General features: G+C 49.4%; 1 protein-coding gene across 2 annotated transcripts in view; it reads left to right on the forward strand.

The window, feature by feature from the left end:
- Positions 1 to 21,395, forward strand: part of Galnt9 (polypeptide N-acetylgalactosaminyltransferase 9) — a 77,177-nt gene extending 55,782 nt beyond the window's left edge. For both annotated transcript variants that reach the window (XM_021186594.1, XM_029533902.1), the window contains exons 6-11: positions 2,516 to 2,633; positions 14,069 to 14,254; positions 15,459 to 15,596; positions 17,780 to 17,875; positions 19,133 to 19,300; positions 20,519 to 21,395. In XM_021186594.1, coding sequence (XP_021042253.1) covers positions 2,516 to 2,633; positions 14,069 to 14,254; positions 15,459 to 15,596; positions 17,780 to 17,875; positions 19,133 to 19,300; positions 20,519 to 20,665 — 853 coding nt within the window. In that variant the 3' untranslated portion in view covers positions 20,666 to 21,395. The remainder of the gene's footprint in view (positions 1 to 2,515; positions 2,634 to 14,068; positions 14,255 to 15,458; positions 15,597 to 17,779; positions 17,876 to 19,132; positions 19,301 to 20,518) is intronic.
- The last annotated feature ends 630 nt before the right edge of the window (positions 21,396 to 22,025 follow it).

Raw genomic sequence — 22,025 nt, forward strand, 5'->3', positions numbered from 1 at the left:
AGGAGGAGGAGGAGGAGGAGGAGGAGGAGGAGAAGAAGAAGAAGAAGAAGAAGAAGAAGAAGAAGAAGAAGAAGAAGAAGAAGAAGAAGAAGAAGAAAAGAAGAAGAAGAAAGCACCTGCCCCACACAGTCAAACACCACCATCCCATTCTCTATAGCCTTCCATGAAAAACTGCAGGTCATTTAACAGGTTGTGTTGGGAATGAGAAATAACAGAAATTTCCCAGGTTTGAACACTGGTTCTGAACTGACTGCTTGTGGCCTCCACACAGACCCACAGCTTCTGCAAGTCAGGTGCCCATGGAATGTGCTTCTGGCTCATCGGCACACCGTGGATGGCTCCCGTGGGCCTCTAGAATCACTGCTGCGCTCTCCAAGTATGTAACTGGAATAAGATGTTGGAGTCAAGTTTGATACAAATAATAAAACTACCAGAAATGAAAGAGAAACATGGAGGAGAGAAGTCTGGAAAGGTGAGGGAGCCTGAGAACCAGGGTCCAGATGTGCCCACCAAAAGCCAGTTTCTCCCTAGTCATTCCTTGACGTGGGCTGACTGTTGGTGGCTGTATATAATCCTGTAACAGCCAAATAATATTCTGCTCTGCACAAACCATTGTTTATCAATCAACTGCAGAAGCCATTTGTGTTGATCCACTTTTTATGCTACAGTAGAAACATGAGGGTTCCAGTGGATCTTACAGGCCCAGAAGACGGGGTTAGAGGCAGATGATCTGGTATTGGGACCAACAGATCTCCTAGGCCCCTTGGGGACCTGTTGCTGTGTCATACTTTCCTCTGAATGCTGCAGAAGTGGGGGTTATAATGATCAGGACACACATACCCCAGCCTGAGAAGACCTCATCTGAGGCATTGCTTGGGTCTGTTCTTCTATAATCACAGCAAGAATTCCTCATGCAAATAAAATCAGTGCATCTGACTTGTGCAGCATGGCCTCCTGAGTTTCTGTTTATTTTGGAGCCAAGCAATGATAAAAAGTCATTACTGGCTATATAGCCTTGGTGGGGGAATTTGGCACCTCTCTTCATCAGAAATCATCCTGGGATTGTTATTGTTATTAAGATGAGAGACATCCCTGTTGGACATTGTGACTTAACCAATCAAGTACTTGCTATTAAATTGAGTACTTGCTGCTAAAATTCAAAGGTGCTATTAAAATCTTGTTACTGTGAGCTTTGTGAACAACAACAAAAAATATCTCAGCACAAATAAAAGGACAACTGTTTTTTTAATACTTCTGTGTTCACCCCTGCCTTTCAGTCAACACGAGCAGAATGTTTCTGTTAAATTTGATGCCCACCAACGTCTTTTCATTCTCTTTATTGGAAAGATTCAGTCTCAAAGAAGGCATGAACAGCCTCCACTGGCTTCATTCAGTATCAGGCGCCGCGAACTGGGAGAGACTAAGCTCCGGATGCTGAGGGATGCCTTTGTTCTGAGGCAAAGTCTTTCATGCAGAGCCTAGAAGCCCGGAGTGTGTTATGTGGGTCACAGTCCTCATGTCCCCTGTGGTCTGCAGGCCAGAGTCAGTTATGTTGGTCACAGTCCCTGTGGTCTACATAAGATGCTGCTTTCTCCATCTTTTCAGTCTTTTTTATCCTGCCCAGCAGACTCCACACACCCCACCCTTTGCCTATACATCTACACATGCAAAGTGTCATCAAGATGGTGGCCACCACTCTCCACCCCCACCTGGTCCTTTATCAATCTTGCTTCTCCATGCTAGTGTTTCCTGGGGATATGCACATTAATGGGTTGTTTTGGTTTGGGTTTTTTTTTTTTTTTTTTTTTGGTTTTATTGAATCAGGGTTCTTGTGTGTCAACCCAGGCTGGCCTTGAACTCAGAGATCCACCTGCCTCTACCTTCCCAAGTGCTTCTGGGATTAAAGGCACACATTACCATTGCCTGGCTGACATTGATGGATTTTGTTAGTACCTAGATTATGAGCATATCCATTCATGATTTCAACAAAGTACTGAAAGGCTTTTCGCTGCCATTTTAAAGTGTGTGTGTTTAAACTGAAATATGGCATGGCAGCTGGCAGTCTGCTCACCGCAGCTGCATAGCTGTGTGCTCCGGAACTTCAGAGCTCGTCACTCCGACTGACATCAATCAGTAAAGGTTCATGGCGCTGAGGGGTGTACAACATACACAACTGTGCCCAGGTAACCCCGAGTCCGGACACACCAGCAAGACACAACATGGAAAGAGGAAGACTAGGTGTGACCCCTGGAAAGCAGTGTCTGTTGAAGTCACACAGCCCAAGCCAAGCTCTTAGACTCTTGTCTGTACTGTTCTGTCAGAGCCTAAGGCATACAAGGACAGGCCCATGGCAGCTGGAGAAATGGCTTCCCACTATACCCAGAGCTCACTGATGTCAATAGGAACAAGAAGCATTGGGGATACTGAAGGGGCAGAGAGGTTATGGTCTCACAAGCAGATAAGGTTCTGGGACAGACCCTGGTGACAGCCTCATTCTCCATCTCTCCTTCTCCAGGACACCTGCCATGATTGGCTGCTCATTTGTGGTGGACCGGGAGTACTTCGGGGACATCGGCCTGCTGGACCCAGGCATGGAGGTGTACGGTGCAGAGAACATTGAACTGGGGATGCGGGTGAGTCAGCACGGGGCTGGCATGCTCTAGGGAGCCAGGACTGTCTACAGGGGTGGGCCTGAGAGCTCAAGTTGCTTGGAAGACTAATGTTAGCCCAGCCAAGACAAATGCCCAGTGGGAATCCTTGCAAGCACTTTTAAAGTGAAGCTCTGTCTGTGAGCAGAGCAAAGCAGATGGAGCCCTGTGTCTGTCTGTGCTCCACACTGTCGTTTTCTGTGTTATGCGAATTGGCTGCTGGGGTTGCCTGGGAAACTCTCATCCTTAGAGCCCAGGTGGACACCGTGGGGGGAAACTGGTCCTCCAGCTGACTGGATACAGTTCAACGCTCCACACCTACCACCTTGGTTACAGGGAAAGGCAGAGCATCCACAGATGGCATGGGTGCCCCTATGAGGGGAACATTGGAACAGCCTGCAGTGGAGGTGACAGGCGGAACTGGGCACTGGGTAGACTGTGACCTCAAGCAGAGAGGTTGTGGAGTGGAGATCAAGCAGCCATGAGCCCTTCTGTAACCCCTCTGAGCCAGATGTGGGCACAGGTTTGCCCTGAGCTTTTGCCTGTATTCCCAGGTCACTGAGCCTCTTAGAGCCATCAGTAGCAGATGTGCTGGTCACCTCATAGCTAGGTTTTACGGCTACATAGGGAAAAGGAGAGGATGGCCTGCCTTTCCATATCCTGGCTTCTAGGGAAGGTGATGATTAGAGAAAAGGAAGCGTGTCCTTCGGAGAGGAAGCTGGAGTAGGGAATGAAGCAGGGAGGGGCTGAGGCAGGAGCATTGAACACAACAAAGACATATAGGGGAACACTCTAGTGAGCCACAGGAGTCTCAACAGCAAGGCTGATGTAGCAGGCAAGTGAGTGACCACCAAGGCTCTGGGGCAGCTTGAGACACCACCATGGTATGTGTGCCGTACCTCAAAGATGAGAGGGTCACCTAGTCAGTGGAGCAGGACATGGGACATCAGACTCCAAGGCTCTGATCTGCGAGATGGGAGAGGCGATATAGAGAGGGCAAGACGTACTGAGGGAAGGATTGAGGAGGAAATGCTGGGGAGTGGGCTTGCTCCACAGGCTCTGAGCTATCCTGAAAGAGGTCAGCCGTGTTCGGTGGTGGGCGGTGGAGTCGGGGGTGGGAAGCAGCTTCCCCGCCATATTGGTTTTGAGCATCTGGAAGGACAGAACTGTCTCGTGTGGGGCTGACAGTGGATGCATGCCACAGATCCTGAAGTCCCTTCCAAGTTCAGCATCTACGCAGCCCTGTCACTGGGAAAGACCTCGCCACAGCCTTCCCTGAGCCTCAGTCACTCCATCTGTGTTCCCAGTGCTTCATGGAGAGAATGGCTGTTCAATGCTTTGTTTTGTTTGGGGGTGGGGAAAAGGGAGTGAAAAATCAGGTTGGATTTGGAAGCTGGAAGTCGGGGCTCTGCTTGGGCTCAGAGACAGAGGCTGTGTGTAGCAGGCCTGTGCTGGGCTCTGACTTCCTGGAGGGCAAAGAGCAGACTCAGAGGAAAACTTCAGGTCGATTTAGAGTTTACAGGAAAACCCAAGGACAGGTAAGTTGTGAACCTCGCAGTCGGTAGGAAGACAGAGAAGTTAAGCATCCACAGAGGCCAGCCAGACCATGGGGAAGGAAGCTCTAAGCCTGCACTGGGGAGTTGAAATGCATAGGCTCTGACCAGCATCCCAGATAAAAAAAGAAGAAAGGGAATCGTTGACTCTTTCTGAGTCAGAATGCACAAAGGCAGGCAGGCCTGGCGGAACTCATGGTTCATAGGGACTGTGCTACAGGCCTGGAATTCTGGGAAGGAATGTTATAGAAATAATAGCCCATTTCATTGAGAAATCTCTCTGCATACTTAGAGATGACGCAAAGGCTTTTTATCCAAAAGCACATGGCCAACTGGGGCTAATGGCCAAATACAAGTTGGCCACTAATAGATTTTTATTAAAATCTAAGTAAAACTTCTGCTCATGCATGTTACAGACATCCTTAAATTTCTTTTAGGCCCCGGTCCCAGGTTACACTTGAAACAATTTAAACAGAGACGGGAGACTGAATGTCTGGCCACTTGGGCAGATGGGAGATTCTCCATCGCAAAGATGTCGCCAGGATGATTTCTTTTTTATTTATATGAGTACACTGTAGCTGTTTCCAGACACACCAGAAGAGGGCATCAGATCCCATTACAGATGGTTGTGAGCCACCATGTGGTTGCTGGGAATTGAACTCAGGACCTCTGGAGGATCAGTCAGTGCTCTTAACCGCTGAGCCATCTCTCCAGCCCCCCCCCCGCCCCCAGAGTAATTTCTTAAGTAAACCTGTGTTGTTCTTTTCAAATAGTTGTTATCTGGGTTCATCTTTCCCATCTGGCAGAATTATACTTCTTCCCCAGAAGGGAACTGGGGGCTTTATATCAGAACAGGACTTCACACTGGCTGTGGCCCTGCACTGTCCTTTCAAGCATGTCAGACGCATGATCTTTGGAGATGAGTCTAATGGCTGGTCTACCTCGATGAACAAACATTTACATTCTGGCATTGTAAATTTGTTTATTTCTTTTTTTTTAAAGATTTGTTTATTATTATATCTAAGTACACTGTAGTTGTCTTCAGACATACCAGAAGAGGGCATCAGATCTCATTACAGATGGTTGTGAGCCACCATGTGGTTGCTGGGATTTGAACTCAGAACCTTCAAAAGAGCAGTCAGTGCTCTTAACCACTAAGCCATCTTTCCAGCCCAATTTGTTTATTTCTAACAGGCCTAGTTAGCATACTACTTATCTTTGGGGTATTTGGGGAGCACCACCCCTTAACTAAAATTCTACTTCTTGTGATTTTATATCTACAAGGCCAATCTCTTCTTTTGTTTTATTTTTTTGGTTTTTCAAGACAGGGTTTCTCTGTGTAACCCTGGTTGTCCTGGAACTCACTTTGTAGACCAGGCTGGCCTCCAACTCAGAAATCCGCCTGCCTCTGCCTCCCAAGTGCTGGGATTAAAGGCGTGCGTCACCACCGCCCAGCAAGGCCAATTTCTTAACATGTCCTTTGTAATATCAGTTCTGTTGCTTTGAGGTTTTCCTACATCAGGAAAGTACATTGTCTTAAGGTAAACCTACCTCCCTAGGGGTAAGTTCTGCCCTGCCCCACTGGAGTAACCACTAAGGGAAGAGACAAGAGCGTGGCTCCACCTAGAGGTAAAATGTATTCTTTATGGAGATCTGCACACAGAATTGAAGAGGGTGCCATCGCAGGCTCCCATGGTGCAAGACTGTGTGTCACTCAACACCAGTCATGTGTGAAGCACACAAGTGAGAACTAATATGTATATTCTATTTTTATTTCTGAATGCATTTAGGGGAGCCTGCATGGAAACAGACAGTTTCTGCAAGATAAAATAAATCAGAGAAGAAGGAAGGGAGAGATGTGGGGCCGGCTGACACAGCACACTTACACAACCCTGCGGGGCTGGGCAGGAGGAAAGCCAGCTTTCCTCTGAGTCAGGCCGCTGCCAAGAAGCTCTGCTTTCTTGTCTAACCCCTAAGGCTTGGAGGGCTGAGCCCAGGGCTCTCTGGTTTCATTGTTAAAGACTGGAGTCTGAATTCCGAAGGGCTCTTCAGGGAGGAACTCTACTTATCCAGGGACACAGAATTCTGCATGGAACCCCAAACTGAACAGGGTAGCATGTGTGGCAGCCAGGCAATAGGACCACAGAGAGGAAGCAAAGTGAGCTGCCCTCCCCTCAAGGTACCGAATTTGCTTCCATCGGACATCTGTGTGGCTCCAGGACCCTTTAACTGTGGGGGCAGCCCCCTGCTGAGGTAATTCATCTTAGAGACTCCACAGGCGCCATCTCTAGTCTTCCCAAATGTGAGTGTTCTCTAAACATGTCTCTAGTATTAAAGAATAATTGATGGAAAACAGCTCCTCCATGGGGTGTGGGGGTGTGGTTCTAGAAATCACCGGAGAACAGACATCTCTGCAGTCAGCAGCAATCATGGAAGCTCTTTTGCCCAGATCAATGTAGATCTATCTGACCCTTCAGGCTATGCTCCTGCTCCTCACAGTGACCCCAAGATGATCACTGGGTCCGGCCCATGTGTGTGGACAAAGAGGACTCTCGAGCAGAGAGATCCAGGACAGCTCCATCGCCCCCCTCACTCGTGGTACCCGGATGGTCTGGAAGCAAACAAGGAGTCAGGACAGACGCAAGCTAAAGATGGCAAGACAGCAGAGATGACAGTGTTAGCAAGGCATCGCTGCTGACTGGCACATCACAGGATACCTGTGGCTTGGGACAGACAGGGCAGGGATGGTTAGCGGCTGTTGGGAACTGCGGGTGGGTGAGGGTCAGGGTCTTCTCCTGCTGGGTACTTGGAACTAAAGACAAAGGGAAGTCAGGAGTGAGCAGAGGTGACCAGGTATGGAGTCCATCTCCATGGCCACTCAGGAGAGCTGGGCCTTTGCCATCTTCAGTGACAGCAGCTGCCACGCCCAGGTCTTATGTATTGGTGGACTCCTGTGCTGTGTCCCTGGACTCTGCACAGGCCTTCTGTCTCAGTCACTCTTCTTATTGCTGTGACTAAATACTCAACAAAAACAATTTATGGAGTAAGGAAGGAAAGGTCTGTTTGGGCTTATAGCTTGAAAATGCAGTCTGTCGTGACGGGGGTGTCATGGTGGCAGGAGTGTGAGGCAGCGGATGACACTGTGTCCCCTGGTCAGGATGCAGAGACAGACATTAGCTCTCAGCTGCTTCCTCCTCCTCCTCCTCCTCCTCCTCCTCCTCCTCTTCTTCTTCTTCTTCTTCTTCTTCTGGTTTTTCAAGACAGGGTTTCTCTGTGTAGCCCTGGCTGTCCTGGAACTCACTCTGTAGACCAGGCTGGCCTTGGACTCAGAAATCCTCCTGCCTCTGCCTCCCGAGTGCTGAGATGGTGCTGCCTTTCCTCCTCAGTTAACCCAACTGAGAAATTTCCTCACAGACAGGCTCAGAGGTGATTCTAAGTCTCATCAAGTCAACAATCCAGATTAGCCACCCACCTCCCAAGTCTGAAAGTCCCAGTGCTCACCCCACTTGATGATTGATGCCTCTGACCGTCCAGGGCCCGTTGCTGCCACCCACTGTGAGAACTTGGATATGGCTGGGGTGTCTCCAAGGACCTATCGTTCTGTCACAGAGAATGTATTCACAGGCTCTGGTGTGATTGATCACTGAGGCTGAGATCCACACTGGGAAGGACCGTGACACCTCATAATGGAAATGCTCATCTAACTGTATGCAGCCCCATCCTGAGAGGCCACGGGGAACACATGCATAAATGCACACACAGGGGAAATGTTCTCAGTGTGACCAACAGCTGTCCCCGCCCTTCTGCTCTACTACTCAGAAATCCTGAATAGAAAGGAGATGCTCTTCCAGGACATTCTGGGCCCTATATTTCCTGAGGCCTGAGTACTGGACTGGCAGACCCAGAAGGCAATGGCTCCGCTCCATGCCCTTCAGAAGGCAGAACCGCTTTTCTCTGGACACTCCAGCTGGAGGCTTACTGCCTTGGGCTTTAACTACCAGCGGCCCAAGCACTTGGCAGCTTCTGTGGCCCTCAGCTTCTAGCCACAGTAAATAAATGGTGGCGGCAGACACACAGCTCAGAGCAGCTGGAGTGCCAACTGCAGTGACACAGCTCTCAAGCACGTCTTAGGTGCTGGGGGACCCTTTGACCTGGAAGTGACAGGAGTTATAGCTCTCAGGCATTGGATGTCAGGATCTTTAGCCCTTAAAGCTTTGCAGCTCTCTGCGATTCTTCCAGCAACCAGGGCCCATACTTCTTTGTCTAGGGCTCTCTTCTCTCTTCCTTTTTCCAGTCCTGACTCTCTACCTGTTTTGACTTGCTGCTCACTGCCTTTGCTTGCCACCTGCCCCCCAGCCATGTTGTTTCTGCTTCTTGTCCCTGACTCTTGTCACTGCTGCTGCCACTACCCCTGCCGTCCCACTACCATAGCCTTTTCTTTTTGCTACCAGTTCAGCCTGTTGCTATCGCACCAGGCAGGGGTGGGGGTGGGGCAGCACAGGAGAGAGTTTCCCAGTTACTCACAAACCGAGATGAACAGTTTGCTTATAATAGCCAGAAAGTGGGTGTGGCCAGGGCGTGTGCACCAACTACTTCGATCCTATGTACACATTGACGGACTGTGTTTCCCCAGTCATGACATAGCTCCTCTTGCACCAATCAGCTGTCCACTGGTGTTCCCTCCAGTCACAGTCTTCTCGCCTATACAATGCTCTAACCGCCGAGTCACCGTTCCATACCCTAGAGCACACTTTTCAGAAAGTGGCTCTTCAGAATAAGAACAGGGTCTCATCTGAGTGGTGGTGGCACACACCTTTAATCCCAGCACTGGGGAAGCAGAAACAGATGGATCTCTGTAAGTCTGAAGTCTATATATAGAGTGAGTTCCGCGGGACAGCCTAAGCTATGCAGAGAAACCCTGTCTTGAAAAGTCAAACCAAACCAAAACAACAAACAAACAAAAAGAAGAGGGTCTCACAGTTTCTTCTTCCCTGTAAAAATCAGTTCTAAGACTAGGGCCAGTCTCTGGGGGGTGGGGTCCTGGGCCGGTGGTGATTCTCAGTACAGGATGGAGCAGTTTACAGCGCTGGAGCAAGTGTCTGAGCTTCTGCTCTGCAGCTGGCTTTCCAAAGCAGACTTCATTAGATTTCGTCCTGACCTTTATTAAACCTAATGGATGAAGCAGAATCATTCCCCCCCCCCAAATTGGCTCCAGGACTTTCCTCATTAGGGGATGTGCAGCTGGTATTTCTACAATCACAGGGATGAAAATTGACCTCGGAGACCTCAGAGTCCCTCTAATTGGATTGAGTCGATTAGAAAGGCTGTGTGGGCCATCATATTAATCACAGGTCAGAGACAGTGAGAACAGGGAATGGGGAGCAGGGCATAGACCTGTGGCTGCAAACTACCATCCTGAACACTGTCCCTCCGAGCTGTTCTTTCTCTACCAGGGCCGCTTTACCCTGCTGGCCTCACAGCTAGCCTGGCTCCCACAGAACAGGAGTCTTCAGGTCTCTGTTCAGATGTCAACCTTAGAGTTCTCCCACTGTCCCAGCCTTCCTCATGGAAATCCCTCAGCACCTCCATGCTTCTGTTTGGCCAAAGCACATGCAGACTGCATGGGGAGAGTTCTGTCTGTCTGGTAGGAGAGCTCCTCGAGGGAATGCATTTCCCTGGCATGATTCCCTGCTAGATCATGTGATCTGCAAAGCCCCAGGACATACCACACAAGTCTGCCAGTAGCTCCCGCCCTTCCTCTTACCCTTCCCAGCCAGGGCTGCCACCCACTTTAAATGGGTCCTGTATCATTCCTGAGCCACAGAATCACTGACTGTATACACCACGGTGACACCAAGGGCTTTTAGGCTTGGGAGACACAAATGTTCTGCACTGAGCTATGTTTCCAGGCGTTATGAGAGCAAGATTCTAGTAAAAAGAGGTAGGAGAGGAGATGGGTTATAACTGAGCAAGGTGTGTGTGTCTGAGGCAGGGAATAAGCCATTCCCCAGGATATCTGAGTCCCAAGAGGGTTTCAGACTTCAACCCAAGGTGGCAAGGGCCGAGAGTTGTGTCAGATCTGAGATCATTACCATAACATCACTGTTTATATCGGGGTATCTCAGCTGCTCCCCTGCAAGTGGGTGGCCTAGTGGCAGCCTGCTTCCAACAGCTCTGACATTAATGACTGCAGGCTGCCAAGAGCTTTCTAGGGGGCACCGGCTACATGTCAACTCTACCACGCAGGGGGCAGGGCTAGCCTGGACACATCCAAGGGACCACCTTGGATGCCATATAGCTGCCATATAGCTGCAGTCTTCGCTAAGAATGTCTGTGTGAGTCAGGGCAGAGGGGCCCTTGGCTGTCTGGGCGTTGGACAAGAGTAGCCACAAGCTGTGCACCCGCACCTGCCAGCTATCAACATATCTACAAGCTCCAGATGTGGGGAGCGGACATTGCCTGGCGGAGGATGAAGGGTATCTGCTACCTCATGAGTAGAAGAATCTCAGGCCCCGTGTTTTCAAAGATTCCCCCTGAGACTCGTATTCAAGCTGGACTCTGCTCCCTCCTCTACACCACCAACTCTCTCAGCCTGTAGAGGAGCCCATGAGAACTAACCCTGGAACTCTTTAAGGATTAAACGCTGTGGGTGTTCACGATGGCTCTGACAGACGCTTGCCCACCTTCTTAAACACTGTTTTACTGCCCTTTATGAAACCGGCCTGATGCAGCGGGGGCTGGGGAGAGGTGTACTGGCTCAGATAGAGTTGGAATGGTCCAGATTGTCAGCGACAGGTGTGCCCCCCTCCCAGAGCCCGATTGTGGATATGCATGTGCACTTGCATGTGGTAGGCCATGTGTGATATTGTTTATGTCTGTGTCTTTGGTGTGCTTCTGCAGATATCCTTGGGGTGACCCGCTGGAACAACACATCTGCTGCAGACATGTATCCATAGCTCCTCATCCTGTTCCACATCCTCAGACAGGCACTTATGGCTTCTTTCTGTCACCAGCCTGGAAGGGACAGCTTGGTCTGAATTCTCTTATAACAGCTCAGTAACCCCTTGTAACATGTCTCTGAAAATGGAGTTAGACAGATGAACCTTGTATTTATAAAGCCTTTGATACAAATGTTAGTCCCCTTTTCTGCCCCCAAGAAGGATATTTGTATATTTATGTGTATTATATTTCAATGTGTGCACATGTGTGATTATATGTCTGGATGTGGTATATGTACATGCATTATATATAGATTATTATATATGTGTGATATGTACATATGTGGAATGAGTGTGGTATCTATGTATGTGTGTAGTTTGTGTACATGTGTGATATGTCTGCATGCCTGTGAGATTTATATGTCTATGCATGTGCATGCATATGGTATATGGGGTAGTCTTTGTGCATATATGTATTTGTATAGTATGTGTATATGTGTATACATATTTATGTGTGTGTAGTATGTGCATATGTGTATGGTATATATGATTGTATTTGTGTGTGTGTATGTGTGTGGAATGTGCTGTGTATGTGTGGTCTATATGTGTGTGCTATGTGTGTGGTGTGTGGAATATTTTCTTTGGCAGTGATGTCTGAAGGAAGCCACTGTTCAGGCCTTGTGACATGTGGGGGCTGATCAGCTGTCATTTTTGTTTTCTGTAACTCTGACAGACACCGAGGACATAGCTTTGTGGTTATGAATGAGTCTGAACACTGTGTGCAAGTGTTCACCATATGGTGTTCCCTCCCTGGCTGGCTTTGCTTGCTCGCCCCTCCTTCTCTGGCTGGTTGAAGAGCTGTTCTGCCCTCAGGGATATCAGCTCCCTGTGTGGTTGGGAAGCCCTTCCCTGTTGCATCTGGCTTACATTCTGGGCACTGGGCTTTTCCTGGTGTTTTCTGGAGGGATAACTTGAAGCCATCAGCCCTTTAAATACCTTCCTGTTGGCACCAGAGTTCCCACTCTGAGATCTCGGTCAGTGTGTACATGCTTGTACAGAAGTGAGATCCTAATTGCCTTTCTACTGTTTTAAAATAGAGGTTCCTCCACCCTTTGACACAAGAACAACAGCCTCTGCCATACACTCTGAGTGTGTGTATGTATGTGTGTGTTAGTGTGTGTGGTGTATATGCATGTGTGTCAGTGTGTGGTGTGCATTTGGTGTGTGGTATATATGCATGTCTGTATTGGTGTGTGAATAATTGTGTGTGTGTGTGTGTGTGTGTGTATAAACATGTGCATGTATGGTTTTGTGTATATGTGTGTCTATATATATAAATGTGTATGTTGGTGTGTATATATGTGTGCACATGTAGTTTTGTGAATATGAGTTTGTCTATATATATGTGTGTGTGTCTATATGTGTATGTGTCTGTGTATGTGTATGTGTGCATGTATGTGTATGTTTTTACATATACATGTATGGTTTTGTGTATATGTGTGTATACAAGTATATGTATGTGTATATGTGTGTATGTGTATATATGTGTGTCTATGTGTATGTGTGTATGTTTGTGTATATATGTACATGTGTGGTTTGGTGCATATATGTGTGTCTATATATGCATGTGTTTGTGTATGTATATGTATGTGTGTATATGTGTGTATGTATGTGTATGTGTGGCTTTGTATATGTGTATGTGTACATGTGTGTGTGTTTGTCATATCTGTTTTGAGCTTCCATTACCTCATTGTTTTATAAAATACTTTATGTCTAGCAACTGAATATGTCCTCATTATCTGTCTAGAATTTTCTCGGCTCTTTTCTTGTTTTTATTACTGTGTCACGGTTTGAAAATGAAATGTCCCCTACCAGTTTGTGTATTGAGGGCTTGGTCCTCAGCTAGTGGGAAATGAGGAAAGCTTTTAACTTCCTCCATGCTGGAGGAAATAGATCCAAATAACACGTGTGTAGCCATCCCACTCCTGGGCAGACAGAAAGCAACATAAAGGAGCCACATGCTAGCCCAGCTCGAGACCATCATGGAGATTAGCTGGGGAGAGCTAAACTTAATAGAAACGAATGGAGCAAGCCTGTGCTTGGACCCGGAGTGCGAAACCCGTTTCTACTGCAGAGCAGCAGATGGTGAAGGGATTCAGGGTCTGTTCGTTGAGAAAGCACACTATTCCACCTTCTATCAGGATGCGTGTGTTTGCTTAGGGTACCAGAGGCTGTAGGTTGTCTTCAGTTCCCTGGGACTAAAACACCCACAGCAACAGCTTATGTAAGGAAACATGTACTTGGATGCACAGGTTCATAGGCTCCGTCCCTCATGTCGGAGAAGGCTTGGCAACGGAAGCAGGTGTGCCTTTGGTGTCAGGATCATGAAGTGGGCACTCACATCATGATTTATTTCCTGCATCCCAGTCCCTCCTCTTGGTATTTCTAGGCTGTCAAAACAGCACCACACACTGGGAAGAAAGCATCTAAAGATGAACAGGGCTTTAGGACAGGGGCTGGGGTGGGAGGTTTGCCCGTTTCCATTTCAGCTGCTGTTAGACAGCCGGTACATCTTTTTATTCAAATTAGCCTTAGGTTGACTGGCGAACTGGGCTGGAGGACAGTCATTGAGAGTCCCTACTCAGAACACCGAGTGAGGTGGATGGGTCACACAACAAATCCACAGTCATACGACATGGAAGATAAATCAGGCATGACAGGAAATCCCAGCAGGGGAGGTAGCCTTATGCCCAAGTCCTGGTGGATACAGCCTACAGTCCACGGCTTCTCCTTGAAACACCTTTCTCTTAACAAATCCAAAGTGTCTGGATTCCGGCGGCTCGGGTGCCCTCCCATTGTACGCTGGGTCACCTAGCATGTCGGATGGCCTCTGCTAGGCCTCTAACCAGGTCCATTCCCCTCTCCCTAGGTGTGGCAGTGTGGTGGCAGCATGGAGGTACTCCCCTGCTCCCGTGTGGCCCACATCGAGCGTACCAAAAAGCCATATAACAACGACATCGACTACTACGCCAAGCGTAACGCGCTGAGGGCGGCCGAGGTGTGGATGGACGACTTCAAGTCCCACGTGTACATGGCATGGAATATCCCCATGACAGTAAGATGGGTACTGGGTGGGGAGGACAGATACAGGGAAACTTGTAGGCCCTAGGGAAGGAATTGAAGTGAGGGATTCTGGGACACTGGGACACATCCAGACAGCCTCCCCTGCTTGGTAGCTCTCTCCTTGCATTGGCTCAGCCTTAGTGACCACAACCTTCACCTCCCTATAGGTAGCCATTCCAAGCTACAAGTAGCCACCGAAGGTTGTAAGTTAAGGTCATCCATGTCCCAAGCCTCACCCTAGTGCTCCCCTATCCGTCTCCTCCAGCTGGTTGCGCCTCTTCCCACAACCTTTCTCTCTCTCTCTCTCTCTCTTTTTCCCTCCTTGTCCTGTAATCAGAACAAGTCCTTGTATCTCGATTCAGGGCACGTGTGTACTTTCTTGTATTTATGTGTTTGTTTTAAATGGGGTCTCACTCTGCGATCGTCTGCTGTTGGCCTTCACTCACAATAGTCTGCTTCTTTCCCTCTTTGGCTGGTGTCACAGACGTGCCTCACCATGTCTGGCCAACTTAACCTACTTTTAAGTGTCTCTCTTCACCCCCCTAAGTTGGCTCACCTCCACTGAGGTGTGGCAGCACAGCCGTCATTTGGGTAATCATGTGGAGGGTCTGTAGTGGACCACCATCGCTTGCAACCCCACTGAGATGCAGAAGACTGACCACCTTAACCCAGGAACTGCAAGGTCTGCTTTTGGGTTCCCCTCCAGCCTTGAGGATCCGGTTCCCTTCAGAATGTGCAGTCTTGTTTTTTTGTTTTGTTTTTTTGTTTTGTTTTTTTGTTTTTTGTTTTTTGTTTTTTTTTTTAGAATGTGCAGTCTTAATATGGTAGAGGCAAAACCGAAAGATCCTGTTGTCTATAACACAAGCTGATTTAGAGAATACACAGCTATATCTCTGTTAATACTGGAAAGGAACAGAGGATGTCACAGCCAATCATGGGAGCCTCACACATAAGGTCCACTACCCCAGCTCCACTCAGTCAAGCTGGAGGGAGGTACATGATGATGGCTCGGGACCCAGAAAGGCTACACAGCAATTCGGGCTCCACAATCCAATTGAAGGACCACAAACTCAGCAGAGCTGCTGTGTAGTCATAGCTAGGGAGGAGATGTGTGGATTTGCAGGACCCATGAATCCCCCCACAGAATAGCATGGATCTGCAACACTTACCCTGTCCTGCCTGCTTGTATCCCATAGAACCCAGGAGTGGACTTTGGGGACGTGTCTGAGAGGCTGGCCCTGCGCCAGAAGTTAAAATGCAGAAGCTTTAAATGGTACCTGGAGAACGTATACCCTGAGATGAGGATCTACAACAACACCCTCACGTACGGAGAGGTACCGCCTCTGAACAGGGCCCTGCTGGGGTGGTGGGCTTTTTGCCCAGCAGATGTGTGCAGACACAAAATGACATGGTTATATCCATGTTTATAAGGAGAATTACTATCGAGCCCATGCAGAAGCATTCTTACACATTTGCATGCAAAAATATACTCAAATAAATGGACCAATAAGATGGCTCAGCAGGTGAAGGTGCTTGCGGCCAAGCCTGATGACTTGAGTTTGATCCCTGAGACCTATAAGGTAGGAGCAGAAAACCAACTCCCTCAAGTTGCCCTCTGACCTCCATATGCATACCATGACAAGTGTGCCCCCACACACAAAATGAATATTAATTAATTTTTGAAACAGGGTTTCTCAATATAGCTCTGGATGTCCTGGAACTTTTGATGTAGACCATGCTGGTATCAAACTCATAGAGATCTTCCTGCTGGGATTAAAGATGTGTGCTGCAGTGCCTGGCAGAAATAAACTTTTATAGGAAATTTACCCAAATAGATAGGACTGTGTATGCACATTCACATGTATAAACAAATATTCACACGTGTGTACACATGTATATGTAGACAAGCAATCTCACACATGCTGACAAATGCATAAAACCACATGTACACCCATCACACATCAATCTGCACACATCTGCGCATATATTCACATGCATTCATATCAAGATGCATGTGTGCATGAATGCATTATTACACAGGAGCATGCATCCATATGTGTGTGAATACGTATGCACACATACATGTGCGTGTACAGCCTGTGCTCATTCACTCGCATGTGTGTGTATGTGTACATTATACATACATTCATAACATGCATACCAGTGCATGAGGCCATACAAACACATACTGAAGCATGTCTGCACCTATGTGCACAGGTGCGCGCACACAGGTGCATACTGTTCCTGTTCATGCACATGGAGATCCCCACACATTCACTTTCATCCATGCACAAGCCCCCCTCCTCCATGAAACATGGAAGGGCCCATATTTGTGCACTGGTTCCATGTAGCTACATTCACACCACAGTGCATGCACTATGAGCATACGCGGAAGTGTGTATGTGTGTACACTTGAGCGCTGGAGCATCAGCTATACCAAGACCCATGTGTCAGCCTGACCTTCCGAGTGCACAGTTGTGCATGGGGCTCTCTCTAAATCTGAAGAGAAGGCACTGTGCTCCTATCTTGACCCGGGTCTGGAATCTAAGGTCTCTCACGACAGAGCTAGCAGAGAGAATGGAAGGCATTCCCACAGACAGCAGCAACACCCTGCTCCCAGCTTCTCAGTGGCACGAGGGCAGCCCAGCCTCCCTACAACACTTAGGGACAACACTCAGGGGTAGGGTTGAGGGGCCTTCTGGGCAGTCCTTGCAGAACCCCTCAGTCAGCTCCAGCCTATGGGCATGACGCTTTTCTGAAAGTTCAAGTGGAGATGAGCAAGTGCACTCTCCTGTGTTGTCCTTCCCACTTGTGCTAACTGTGGCATCCATACCCAACCTTAGATGCTGTGACCCTAGAATTTTTCTCACCCTAGGGTCAGGCCCATGTGTCCTTTCAGGGAGCTGTGCTCTGTGGCTGACTTATTACAAACCCCCACAGCCTGAAACCCCGTGGAGTGAAACAGAGCACAGCTCTCCTTCGTCAGAGTCCAAAGTCACCACTGTTCTGATGGGCAGGAGCTGCAGTGGGTGACCCCCCCTGTGCTTGTTACAGAGACTAGAGATCAGTTGGCTGTTGGCTAGGTCATGTGACCCTGCCACCAGCTGGGAGCTAGAGTGAGCATTCCAAGTGTGTGCCCCGGGGAACTTGCAACTGTCTCCCGGGTTCACAGCTATAGGCTATACACGGTCACTTACTGTAGTCCTTAGCCAAAGTGTCTTGGAGGCAGAATAGCCTCTGGATCTGCACAGGAGGAGATAGTAGCACAGGGATGTCCCTGAGCTAGTAACAGAAGCCATTCTATTGACCAAATCCAGTCTCACCTCTTCCCTAGGCACCATATCTCTACCTAACCCAGGCAGATGCCAAGTCTGTATGTAAAGTTCATGCCTGTCTCACACAGGCAACACGCAGTAAGCTACAAAGTGGGAGACAGGGTGGGAGAGATCCTGGGAGCCTTCCCTCAACCTTGGGACCCTCCTCCGTGACCTGCAGTTTCCATTACTTCTGGATATAGGTGAGAAACAGCAAAGCCAGCGGCTACTGCTTGGACCAGGGGGCAGAAGATGATGACCGAGCCATCCTCTACCCCTGCCATGGCATGTCCTCACAGGTAGGCAACATCTAGACCTCACAGTGAAGGGGGAGAGGTAGGCATGGAATAGGTCGCAGCAAACCCCTGTGTTGTTGGGGCCAATCTGGAGCATCTTGGGACTCTGAAGGCAGCGAATTTCATAAGATTTTAAAACAAGCCCTTTGGGTCAAATGGACTCTGGCAAGTCGTGAGCAGTCCCCTGCCTCGGTTTCTTCACTGTTTGAGTGGGACAGAGAATGCACCTACTTTCCCTGATGGTCTTGTGGATTAAACGGGAGTCATAATTAGGTGCTGCCTAGTCATGGAAGAGAACAGTTATTTTATTATTATTGTTATTATTGTTGTTATTTATTTATTATATATAAGTATACTGTAGCTGTCTTCAGACACCCTAGAAGAGGGCATCAGATCTCATTACAGATGGTCATGAGCCACCGCATGGTTGCTGGGATTTGAACTTATGACCTCTGGATTTGAACTTATGACCTCTGGAAAAGCAGCAGTCAGTGCTCTTAACGGCTGAGCCATCTCTCCAGCCCGAACAGTTGTTTCCATTCTGTTTTTGTTAGGGGAGCCCCAAGGCTCGTCAGACTTGACTAAGAGCCATGTGCCGCTCAGAGCCGGGTTGCGTACCGTTAGACGGCTGGTCCCAGCCACCAGTGAATCCTACTCGGCTGCTGTTGATAGTGGCATCCGCTCAGCAGCTGTTGAGCTCTGACCCTGAGCCCCATTCATGAGCATTCATGTGGGGTAAGACCTGGATTTTTCTAAGCCTCTGGCTTTGCTCCCTCCAACATGGATAGACACAGACAGTCTCTGGGCGCTTCTTAATTTCAGATGCCAAGATGCCCGCTATGAGACAATGACCCCAGTGAGCGGGAGAGGGCTGTCTTCCATGACCACTCTGCTGTAGTGGCCTTGTTAATTTCTCTGGACTGACCTCTTAAAGTGGGTTTTCAGCACAGTAGCCTCTGAGGGCAAACAGCTTTCAGTGGAGATGTAAACATCTCTCCAGTCTCTCCAGGGGGCTGACACCATTTTCCCAGGTCCAAGAAAGCAAGCTTGTGCTGTTGGGAGATGAGCACCTGAAAAGCTGCCTTATGCTGTGACCATGGTAGACATGGCCACACCAAGATCCTGTTCTCCTGCTAGAGAAGAAAGTTGTGGGCTTGGGTATTGATGAAGGCCTGGGCATAGATAGATACCTTGGTTTCAGGCTCAGGGTACCTTGAGCCTGAACCTAAGTTCCCCTTATGGCTCCCACTGTCTCCCCAGCTGGTGCGCTACAGTGCCGAAGGTCTCCTGCAGCTGGGCCCCCTGGGCTCTACCGCCTTTCTGCCTGACTCCAAGTGTCTGGTAGATGACGGCCGGGGGCGCATGCCCACCCTGAAGAAGTGTGAGGATGTAGCCAGGCCTACACAGAGGCTATGGGACTTCACCCAGGTCAGTGGGTGGGGCTGACAGCCCTGGAAAGTCAGACTTCACGGCTGTGGTAAATACTGAGAGAAACAGCTGAAGGGAAAGATTTATCTTGGCTCATGGTTTCAGAGGGCTCACCATAGTGGCAGAACAGGGCAGCTCACATGGCGGTGGGAGGGAAGGAGGGAGCCAGCCTAAACCAGCTGGCTTCCTCCTTTCCATCTGTCATTTCCTCAGGATCCCCAGCCTGTGGGGTGTAAGATGGTCGACCATGTCTGGTTAACCTCTGCAAACACCCTCACAGATGCAAGCAGAGGTATGCTTTGCCACTGCAGATACTCCTCAATCAAAGCAGATTGATAGTCAAGATTGATCACCTTATGCCCTTTTGCACAGAAAGTTTATAAAATTGGTCCTGTGTCACACAGGAAGAAAGAGGCACAGTCTTGCCTGTCCCAGCACCCGGACTCAGACAGAGAGAGGGGATGGGTTTAAGACCAGCCCTGGCCACTAGAACCTCTCAGGGTTCTGATGCATTGGGCTCTGAATATGACTGTTTCCCCACTGCCCTTCATTTACCTCAAGCCCTGCTCCTCTGGGTCTCTGGGCCCTGATCCAGGTCCAACCCTCTCACCATCCCTTCCTGTGCACCCTGACCCACTCAGCACCAGCCTCTATGGCTCATATGCCCTCTGATCTTCTTCTGGCCCTGAGCCTCTAGGGATCCCACACAGAGGATCCCTTGGGTGTTGTTCTGCCACCATGAGCAATTTGTAGGAACAGAAAGATGGGGTCTAGCTACTCTGGCTGTAGGGGTGAGCTACCACTGTGGCTTGCTGAGCCACTGCGGCTCTAAGGTTCCCAAAAGACTGGCTAGGTAGACGGTGAGGGCCAACACAGCGAACCTGCTGAAGATGGCTCCAAAAGTCACCAGATTTAAGCCAGGGTCCATGATGTTCGGGGGCCACAGAGATAGATGCCAAGTAATTAAAAGGACCAAAAGGCAACAAGGAAAAGGGCAGCCTTGGGGACCCTAGACGTGTTCTGGGGAGATCTTTGAACCCCCAAAGAACTGAAGAGCCAGGCTAGCACCTGGCTGAAGCGGGAAAAAGGAGATGCAGGTAATCCAAAGAGACAGGTTCCTGTGTCTTTACAGTGGTAGTGCAGGTACCTCTAGGATCACCCCCGCATCAGCTACACATCCTGGGCTCCCAAGCTGACCCTGTTTCTCCTGTCCTACAGAGCGGCCCCATCGTGAGCCGAGACACAGGCCGGTGTCTGGAGGTAGAGATGTCTAAAGATGCCAACTTTGGGCTGCGGTTAGTGGTACAGCGCTGCTCGGGGCAGAAGTGGATGATCCGAAACTGGATCAAACATGCCAGGCACTGACCTCTGCCCTCAGCCCACCTCCACACATTCGGGCCCTTGGACTCCTGAGTGTTCCGGGACTCAAAAGGTCCTGGGGTGGAGCCAGGATGGGAACTTCCTGCCCACCCCCACAGACCCAAGAGCAATGTGGGCCCTGCACACCTCAGGGCTGGGTCCTGTCACGAGGGATCGCCGAGACCTTGGAATAGCAGCTCCAGCCTGCATTAGGAACCAAACTTTTGTGGAACGGGCAGCTCTGCCCGAGGGAGGACATCTGAGGACGGCGCACACTCATGCCAAATCACGTGCCTTTTCTACAGTGTTCCCCCAACCGGCTATGAGGATAGCTGCCACGCATGTGCTAAGTCCCTGTACATAACCCATATGGAAACAGACTCAGCTATTCAGGGCTGAGGGCAGGTGCATCCTCACACCAAGCACCCTGTCCTAGCAGGTCCGAGCCTCTCGGCTCCGCTGCCCTGGCTCGCCTGCTCAACCTCACCGTAATCTAAGGCGATCTTCGAGGGTGACCGCTTGTGTTCTGGTAACAAGGCAATGGAAAGAGATCACAGGGATGAGACCCGGCGCACTTTTCTTCCCAAGGGTCAGCTTGGCAGTCACTGGGCGCGGGTCTCAGCCTGGGAAGCGAGTCTCTTGTTGCTCTGCCATTTCTACAGCAGGCATCATCATCAAATGACGCCCTCCAGCCCCTCACTTATTTTATAAATAAAGTTTTATTGGCACACAGCCATCCCTGTTGTCTGAGATCATTTGAGGCTGCAGCGTTTGAGCTGCGGCACAGAATGAAGACCACACTGCGTGGCTCTTAATGTCTTGAATTTTATGGAACGTTTCCAGTATGGACACTTTGTTCGGATGTGTCCACTCTTGTAGTCCAGGAGAGCTGGCCTCGCTGTGTGGATGCCCAGCTGGTGAGGGGGAAGAGAGACATGGAGGCACAGCCTTGGGAACTGTTTGCCTCTGTCACTTTGCCTGCTGGGCAGAGCTGGAAAATGTGGCGCCTATCACTGGGCAGCTGTACCTGCAGCTGAAAGCCAGAGATTCTAAGATACAGCAAGCAGGAGAGTTGTATGAACATAGCCAATGTCCTCTCAGACAGTGACCCCAGGACACCGTGGCCCATCTTGCTCTATTTACAGTCACCACGGTGCCATTATCAAGCATTGGCAAGGGGGCCATGCTGGCTAAGCAGCTGGAGGTAGGTGTGCTTGTGGTAGGGTTCTGGCTATGGCCACAACCCTAAAACCCTGTCTGTTCCAGGGCTGCCAAGCTGCTCTGAGCAGCAATGCTTCTTAACAAAGGGCAGTGAGGGCAACTTGTCCCTTGCTAGGAGGAAGTACTTTGAAGACTGGCTGTGAGT

This window comes from Mus pahari, chromosome 23 (genome assembly GCF_900095145.1).
Source record: "Mus pahari chromosome 23, PAHARI_EIJ_v1.1, whole genome shotgun sequence".
Lineage (NCBI taxonomy): Eukaryota > Metazoa > Chordata > Mammalia > Rodentia > Muridae > Mus > Mus pahari.